The 9,155-nt window shown below is 42.6% G+C and overlaps 1 protein-coding gene across 2 annotated transcripts; it reads left to right on the top strand.

Moving 5' to 3' along the window:
- The first annotated feature begins 246 nt into the window (after window positions 1–246).
- On the top strand, window positions 247–7,418 carry LOC9267797 (protein trichome birefringence-like 8). Of its 2 annotated transcripts, XM_066310022.1 has the most exons (5): window positions 247–642; window positions 775–1,164; window positions 1,279–1,437; window positions 6,282–6,570; window positions 7,113–7,418. In XM_066310022.1, exons 1-5 carry the CDS (start codon window positions 317–319, stop codon window positions 7,116–7,118), a joined length of 1,170 nt encoding a protein of 389 aa, XP_066166119.1. In that variant the 5' UTR covers window positions 247–316; the 3' UTR covers window positions 7,119–7,418. The 2 variants fall into 2 exon arrangements, with proteins under 2 accessions (XP_066166119.1, XP_015613891.2); XM_015758405.3 differs by lacking the exon at window positions 7,113–7,418 and having other exon boundaries at window positions 6,282–6,841.
- The last annotated feature ends 1,737 nt before the right edge of the window (window positions 7,419–9,155 follow it).

Below are 9,155 nucleotides of genomic sequence, written 5' to 3'. Positions count from 1 at the left end.
TGCGGCTCGCACGACGAACTTTCATCGATTAATGCCAATATTGGATTATGTCTACATAACTATCTCATAGCAAAGTGCGGGCTATCAACTAATTAAACCTTCCCTCCGGCGTCAACATCGTCACAACGTCATTCTTATTCGTGCCAAATTTAGGTGGCTTTCCCAGTTTATCCGCATGTCCACAAATTAATCCCGCATGCTCTTGGCATTTACCCACCAGACGAACACATCACCCGCTCCATTTGCAACGGAGCTCCTTACTCTACCTCGACTTGCAACCGACCAATGCTCGCCGTTTGTTGGGACATCCATACCCATGCATTCTGGATACGCTCTTCTCTCCTCCGTCTTGCTCGTCCTCCTGGCGCTCTCCATCATCACACTAGTGCCACGCATGCCATCACCGCAGTCGTTCTTCCGATCTCCACCGCCTCGCCTGATCAACAGTAGGGTTCCTCATCCATCCGATGCCAGCGATTGTATTTTCTCCGACGGTAAATGGGTGAGGGACGCCGCGGCCGTGACTGCTTACCGGGAGGACTGCCCGTTTCTTGACCCTGGTTTCCAGTGCATCAGCAACGGCCGGAGCAACTCGTCTTTCCGCTATTGGCGATGGCAGCCTCATGGCTGCCAGCTCCCGAAGTAGGTAGCCATCGCTAATGACATCTTTGATAAATTAGTAATTTATTTTCTGTGGTTTTTCATGATGTGGACATTTTTCAGTTACTTGCATTGCCACTCAATCTTCAATTCCAAATGATTTGAGGTGTTTAGGTTCAATGCAACTGATATGCTGGAGAGGAGCCGGAACGGTAGAATCGTGTTCGCCGGCGACTCGATCGGCCGTAACCAGTGGGAGTCCATGGTGTGCATGCTCGCCGCCTCCGTGCCAGCGGGGAAGTCAAGAATATATGAGCAGTCCGGGAAACCCATTAGCAGGCACAAAGGGTACCTCGCCATGGTCTTCGCAGACTACAACCTCTCCGTCGAGTACTACCGCGCCCCAATGCTTGTCATGATCGACCGCTTCCCGGCAAGCAGCGGTGCCGTCAGGGGAGCAGTCCGGCTGGACATGCTGCCTCGGCACGCCAACCGTTGGGCCGGCGCCGACGTGCTCGTGTTCAATACAGGGCATTGGTGGAATGAGCACAAGACTATCAAATCGTAACTTGAGCCGTAGTTAATTAATTAATTATTTTGTTTCTATACATACTATGTTGTTTCATTTATTATAACTGATCCCTTAGTCTCAAACTACTGCCGCATACATGTTTTCAGGGGAAACTATTTCATGGTTGGTGATCGGCTGAACATGAGCATGGACATCAAGGAAGCATTCCGATGGTCCCTGGACACAGTGAAAGATTGGGAGATAAGTAGTACACGGGTTCCAAATAGTTATTTTTTCTTCAGGAGTTATTCTCCTTCTCATTATAGGTAAGAATTGTTAGTGAACGATACACACAGTTCACCTCTTTGGTGAATTTTAACAAGACAAAATATAATCCTTCATACAATTTGACCATTCGTTTTATTCATTTTTTTTGCAAAATAAAAAAGAATATAAGCCATGCTTAAAAAAACATTTGACGATAAACCAAGTCACGGTAAAAACAAAAAAATAAAAGACAATACATATTTTTTTAATAAAATGAATGGTTAGAACGTATTTAAAAAGTCAACATTGTCATGCATTAAAAAAATAGAGATAGTACGTTCCAACGTAGATATATAATGCTTTTAAAATGGATTAAAATGGAGTAGTGGTGGTGATGAGTGGTGAATCTACCACCATCCCCATCACTAACTCCCTACTTTAGTAATTTTATAGTACATTCTACTTGAAGTATATATTTGCTGCAGTATATGGAAGGGTAGGTTCGGTATTTGTTAAAAATATGAAAAGTGTTGTTTAGTATTTTGAAATTGAAGTTTATTTTCATCCGGATTGATTTTCCAGTTGTAGTATTTTTTTCTGTATCTCGTCATCCATTCGTGATATAGCGCTTCTTTAGAATTTATCGCGTGTCCCCGGCGTCCTTGACTCCCGACGCACTTGCCTCCAGCCCCGGCGCCTCCATCCCGATTCCTTCATGACAAAAAAAAAGTTATGTCCAGATTTCACCCGATATATCTGGACCAGGAAACAACTAAATAACACGTGGTTTTCAGATGGAGCTAATATAAATTAAATAACTATTATTTTAGGAAAAAAAGTTACCTCCGGATTTCATCCGGTATGTCCGGACCTGGACAACAATGAAAAAACACGTGGTTTTCGGGCGTGCTAGCATAAATTAAATAACTATTATTTTAGGGGAAAAAGTTACGTCCGGATTTCATCTAATCTGTCCAGACCAGGAAGACAACTAAATAACACGTTGTTTTGTGGTCATGCTAACATAAATTAAATAACTATTATTTTAGAACAAAAATATTTACATCCGGATTTCATCCGGCCTATCCGGACCGGGATGACAACTAAATAACGCATGGTTTTCCAGTCATGCTAACATAAGTTAAATAAATAATATTTTAGGCGAAAAAAAGTTATGTCCGGATTTCATCTGGTATGTCCGGACTGGGACGACCAAAAAAAACATGTGCTTTTTTGGTCATGCTAGCATAAATTAAATAACTATTATTTTAGGAAAAATGTTATGTCCAGATTTCATATGATCTGTCCGGACCAAGATAACAACTAAATAACACATGGTTTTTTTCACGCTAACATAAATTAGATAAATATTAGTTTAGGAAAAAAAATTACGTCCGGATTTCATCTGGTCTATCCATACTGGGATGATAACTAAATAACACGTGGTTTTCCGGTCATGCTAACATAAATTAAATATCTATTATTTAGGAAAAAAAGTTACATTCATTTGGTCTGTCCGGACCAAGACAACAACTAAATAACACGTGGTTTCCGGTCATACTAACATAAATTAAATAACTATTATTTTATAAAAATAAGTTAGGTCCGGATTTCTTCCGGTATCCCAGACCGGGATGACAACTAAATAACATATGGTTTTATGGTCATGCTAACATAAATTAAGTAACACCTATTTTAGAAAAAAAAAGGTTACATCCATATTTTATCCGGTATGTCCGGATCAGGACGACAATTAAATAACATGTGGTTTTTCAGTCGTGCTAACATAAATTTAATAACAATTATTTTAGAAAAAAAAGTTACTTCCGGATTTCATCCAGTCTGTCTGGAGTAGGATAACCGAAAAAACACATGGTTTTCTGATCATGCTAATATAAATTAAATAACTATTATTTTAGAAAAAAAGTTATATCCGGATTTCATCCGGTCGGTCCAAACCGGTATGCTACGTGGTTTTCTGATCATGCACGTGGTTTTTTTAGTCATGCTAATAATATAAAGGGGCAATTGTGCTTCAGTCCTTGATTTACAATTCAATTGTGATTTTACTCTTACTTTTTAGGGTTTGTGATTTTGCCCCTGTTTTTCTGAAATGAGTCTGCCCCTGGTTTTGACATAAGTTTGGTGGGCCTGAAATTTCCAAATTAAACAAATAAAGAAAATGTTATTATTATTTGTGAATGACCATTCTACCCTTGGTTCAATGAGCAAAATCCCGAATTCCTTTACTGTCCGGGTTGCAAGTGGTGGCAGCGGCGACGCGCGGCCAGCGCGCGGCAGGGAGGAGAAGCGGTGCGGGCCAGCGCGCGGCAGAGTCGGGTGCGGGCAGGGAGGTGCACCAGCAGCTAGGGCTGTCAACGAGCCGAGCTTGAGCGAGCTTGCTTGCCTAGGCTCGAGCTCGAGCCGAGCCTATAAAATGTTCGAACTTTCAAACAGGCTCGGTTCGAGCTCGATCAAGCTCGAGCTCGACTACCGAGCTCGGTTTTTAATTAGAACATTGTATATTTCAAAGGATAATTTTTAAACAATATTTAATTTATGGTTTATCATATTAGTATAAGAAGAAAAAGAATAAAATAAACATATGATGCCAATACAAGGCATACAAATAACATATTTGATCTACCAATTTATTAAATAGCAACGAAAAATTATATATTACTAGGCTCGTTAGAAGCTCGAGCTCGGCGAGCTTTGGGACAAGCTCGGGCTCGGCTCGTTTGGAGCTCGAGCCGAGCTCGAATCAAGCCTAGGACGAGTCGAGCTCGAGTAGCTCACGAGTCTCGAGCTTTTTTGACAGCCCTAGCGGCGGCGGCGTCGTGGCTGGCACGCGCGCATGGAGGTGCGGCGCTCCCGTGGCTGCACGCGCAGGGACGGCCTTTGGAGGCGCCGCGACGAGGATGACGGCGAGGAAGAGGACATTGCCGTCGACGAGAGGGACTCGCTCGGGCTGCCGTTGCCGGTGGTGAGCAACTGCTCATCGTCGGAGTGTGAGTACATGGCCGAGTCAGAGGCTGAGCTGGCGAAGCCCGAGGAGGAGAAGTGCGCGTCGGCGTCGTCAGTGTCGGGGTACAAAAAGACGTCGCAGTCGAGCCCGGGGAGCATCGCATTCCATGGTGCTGTCGACGCCGGAGGAGACGGGCAAAAGCTGAGTGTTAGTGATGCTTCTATTATTGTGCGTTTAGTTAGTTGGGATTTGGGATGCCATAAATACAATGGTGATCGATCACGATGCCCATGCATGCTGTGGGCCAAAATCATCCATGCAACTGTTCGTTTATCAAGACTAAATCTCTATCACGAGCAAAAAGTAATATCTGTCACTTTTTACCTCCTTTTTTCTAATCATTAGACATTAGAGTTCGTTTTGCTCTAGAAATTATCATTGAATGCCAAAACATGTCAGGGGTATATTTGTCCATTCACCACAAATTTAACACCGCTACCATTAGTTAACAAAGTAGGGGCAGGCGGCTACTTCATTTCAAAAAAGGAGGGGTAAAATCACAAACCCAAAAAGTAGGGATAAAATCACAATTGAATAGTAAAGCAAGGATAGAATCACAATTGCCCCTAATATAAATTAACTATTATTTTAGAAAAAAAAGTTACGTCCAAATTTTATGTGGTCTATTCGTACTAGGATGACAACTAAATAACACGTGATTTTTCGATCGTGCTAACATAAATTTAATAACTATTATTTTTGAAAAAAAAAGTTAATTCTGGATTTCATCCGGTCTATATGGACCGGGACGATAACTAAATAACACTTGGTTTTAAGGTCGTAACAAATTCCCTTTTTAATCGATATATGTACATGCCCGATCCATTTTTTTGTTCTCTCCATTTGCTGCTTGCTGCCTGTCGGTTGCTCTTTGCTTGCTGCTGCCCTGCCTCCTACTGCCTGTCATTCCCTGTCTGCGCTCCTTGCCCCTGACTGCTTCCGTCGCCCGGATGCCCTGCAATGCTGCTGCCGCGCCTGTAGCAGCTGCGCCCGGGTGCCCTGAAGCCACGACCCTTGACTGCTCCGCATCCCCTTGCCGCTGCGCGCCTATGGCCGAGCCCCCAGTGGCCGGCGCCCTTCTGCGGCTCCGCCCCTTCCCACGCACAGAGACATCAATCGTGGAGTTGGGGAATTTCCAAAGACCTAGGTTTTGGGTGCGCAGGAAGGGCAGATGGAGGAAAGGAGGTCGGAAAATCGAATCAAATCACATTCGCGGTGGCTATCAGCGGCGGCGGTAGCGCATGGGACGAAGGAAAGCGAACGGAATTCTCTCGGGCCGGATCTGACCGAATAAGAAGAACGCGAAAATACAAAAAATACTCCATGCAAAAAGATAGAAAGACAAATTTACCCTTTTCAATTTATACTGTAAACTAATCTAAAGGAAGATCGGATGAATCTACACCGTTACATCGTTTACTAATCTAAAGGAAGATCGGATGAATCTACACCGTTAGATCGTTTATACTACAAGTATATACTTTGCATGTACTGTAAAAATCCTCTACATTTTTAAGGTCAAAAAGGGTGCCATACATGTCAACTACCCCACCATCAATTCTCTACTTTTTTGGAAGAAAATATGACAGTATAAATGTGAATACCAAATACATACATAAATTAAAGGGGTGATATATACATTAATGAAGGTAATAACGCTTTAATGCTAATTTTCTTTACTTAAAATCACATTGCAACGCACGAGCTAGTTAATTAATATATGCATATATTTCTCTCTCTCCATATTATACTGTACAATGTTTTTCCATTCTCTATATTAATTAAAAATGCATACAATTTCAAGTTTATATATAGTTCCATACAGAGAACTTTACAGTTTAAACTAGTATTAAAATGAAGGTCAAAAAATGACAGCAATGGCACGTGGAACACGGGTGGCTCGTGTGCTGACCATCGAGATCCAGTGACCAGTAGTGACCAATTCGACGAGGAGTACTCTTGGATCAACTCCATGATCTCGAACGCCATCGATGGCATCAGAAGCCACGGTCGAAGGAAAGCCCATTTCTTGAACATAACGTACATGACCGAACTGAGGAGGGATGGCCACCCGTCGCGGAACCGGGAGCCTGGGACGCCGCAGGACGCGCCCGAGGACTGCAGCCACTGGTGTCTGCCGGGCGTGCCTGACACATGGAATGAGGTCCTGTATGCACACCTTATGTCAATGGGATATGATATCAGGATACACTAGTACAAAACCCTCGCAGGGACCTGCTGTATATGTGGCTATGTGACTTTTTCCACCTCCACATGATAAAAAAAATATAAAACTAGCATATTTAAACACTATAGTTGTTGGCTCTTAAAAAAACTGGTAGTAATATTGGGTATAATTTTATGCTTTCTAAATGTTTCTTGAAACTAAATGATTTGAAATGATGATGAGATTGGTATATGTGATGATTGCCTTACTTCCCCTTATGTTGTAAGGGAATGATGTCTATCTATTTATGTTGATATCATGCCATGATTAATATGCTTTATATATTGCTTAAATGATTTGCTTAAATTACGTTGCAAATAGTTTGTGAACTAAAATTTGCTTTATGCTGAAAATTGAGACTACAAATAGCCTTCCATTGACTTAGAGCTTTCATGTATGTAGGTTTGATGGTGCTCTTGCCAGTACATTAATTTGATTAATGTACTGAGTCTTGCCATGTGTTGTTTTATGTTTTGCAGGATTAGACTTAGTTTAATTTGAGTGATGCGGTTTTCGACTGCTTCTTATAGGATTTGAACTTAATGGGGGTAAACCCCTAGTCGGTGTGCTTGAGGATTGGGTAGTCAAGCTTCCGTTGTTCTCTTATATATTTATTTGGCCGGTCGGCCTATGTAACTATTAAGTTGATGTAAGTCTCTTAGAAATTTCGTCTTAAATGTGTTTGCTATGTATGTCCATGCTTAAGATGAAAGTGTGAATCTAGTGCACATCTTGGGAATTAGATTCACATGAGTTAAGAATATTTGAGATGTTGTAGATCTTTAGCCATTTTGTCAAGTCTCCTGAATGTGTAACACATCTGGTCGCCGCTTTCGAGTGGTTTGACGGGCATATCTCACGCTGAAGTTGACTGGCAGGCTAAAGGCCCAGCAATGTCTTCAATATTCTTCTCTCGATGCGTTGGATATTTCATTATGTTTGTTTGATGACTTGAGTTATTCACTTCATCTCTCAAATATAATGGGAGGTCCGGAGAGCCTACGAAAACTGCCACCGCAGCTGAGCCGCTGCCGAGCCAAGCCGAGCCGAGCCGCCGCTTTGCATCGCCATGTCGCAGTCGTGTGCCGCTAAAACCTAGCTGCCGCTTTAACCCGTTGCTCGATAGCTGAGTTGCCTAGCCATAGATGCAAACCTAGGTTCCTACTGGCCTACCGTTTGTCGTACCGGGGCTTTACCGTGAATCGTGTCTAGCCCACCGGTTTAGCCTCAGCCGTTGTTGAGTCGTTCGCTCGTTTATTCGAACGAGGTGTCCCCGTGTTTCGTTCGTCCGTCCGTGTTGAGTCGTCCTTTAGTTTAGAGCCGTTCAAAGCCGCAGGTTCCGTTCGCCTATTTCGGTTGACCATTTGGGTGATCCCATGTCACGTAGAATTGACTCGTTGAGTTGGTATCTCATGAGGCTTGCTTGCCAGTAAAGTGTTAAGAATCCATTAAAATTGGTTTCTTTTGCTGTTTCAATAGCTTTTTAGCTTGTATTTATTGTGTGCCTTGTTTGTCGCTTAGACTCTGGCAGTTCCGACGCTCCAGTTTATTTTGAAGTGGTTGAAGAGGTTCTGTCAGCTCAAGGGCAAGGCAAGTCATACAGATATCATAGATCATATTGAGCCTATCTGCAAAACCCCTGCTTTTCTCTTAAAATTGCATTATTTTATAATGTCATGTGGGATGGAATTTACCCGTACTCAGCCTTTTGCTTACCCTGATTCATTGATAGCCTGGGATAATAATTTGATTGTAGGTTGGGCTCCGTGTGCTGTGGTTGTTGCTTGAACAAAACACTCGGCTGACCGTGAGCCGATGTTGACGCACCCAGCTTCCCAAAAGCCGTTGTAACTATAGGCTGTTGCTCTGGGGTTATTCCAGATGCAGGTTGATGCTTACCACCATTATTAGTGCTGATGGTCCTATATTGTGGAAAAACACCCTCAGGAAGGAAAATCGATCCCTTAGCTTGATACTCACTTGATCATATTAGACAAGCACTCCTGATTGGTTGATCAAAGCATGATAAACAGCATAGTCAATCCGATCTTGCATATTATTGAGCCCTTTAGGATCTCCTTATGGTTTCTCATTTTTAGGCTTGGCATCTTTAGGAGAACTCGTTTCTGGGTCGTCATCAGATAGCATCGCTATCTTATACCTCTGAATTACCGTCCCTGATCTAGTTAACACAAATGAGTGCAAATACTTATTTTGCATTTGGTTCATCATCTGCTCGAGGTCCACCTTTTGTTCTGTTGTCAACTTGTCTAGCGTTATCGGGACGATGTTGTCCGGGTCAACATTAGTTGACTTGATATCCACCATGATGAAGATATGTCGAAGTCAGTCCCACTAAGCATGCCAAAAGCATGTTGATGCGAAAAACACACACTGGTCTGAGAGATTTGCTTTACTCTAGTGCAGGTCCTAAATTTTGCTTTTGGGTTCAAGGCGTGCCAGTTGGTTTGATCCTGCAACCAACAAGAAACAAAGGAGCCAAAGTTAGATCCATAAACGAT

Source organism: Oryza sativa, chromosome 1 (genome assembly GCF_034140825.1).
Source record: "Oryza sativa Japonica Group chromosome 1, ASM3414082v1".
NCBI lineage: Eukaryota > Viridiplantae > Streptophyta > Magnoliopsida > Poales > Poaceae > Oryza > Oryza sativa.
This window is presented reverse-complemented; position numbering and strand designations above follow the sequence as displayed.

What these genes read in the sequence shown, in the direction of transcription:
- LOC9267797 (XM_015758405.3), top strand. Translation starts at nt 317, where the DNA reads ATGCATTCTGGATACGCTCTTCTCTCCTCCGTCTTGCTCGTCCTCCTG. An exon ending in CATGGCTGCCAGCTCCCGAA is followed by an intron (nt 643 to 774) that starts GTAGGTAGCCAT and finishes TGAGGTGTTTAG; the next exon opens with GTTCAATGCAACTGATATGC. An exon ending in GAGCACAAGACTATCAAATC is followed by an intron (nt 1,165 to 1,278) that starts GTAACTTGAGCC and finishes ACATGTTTTCAG; the next exon opens with GGGAAACTATTTCATGGTTG.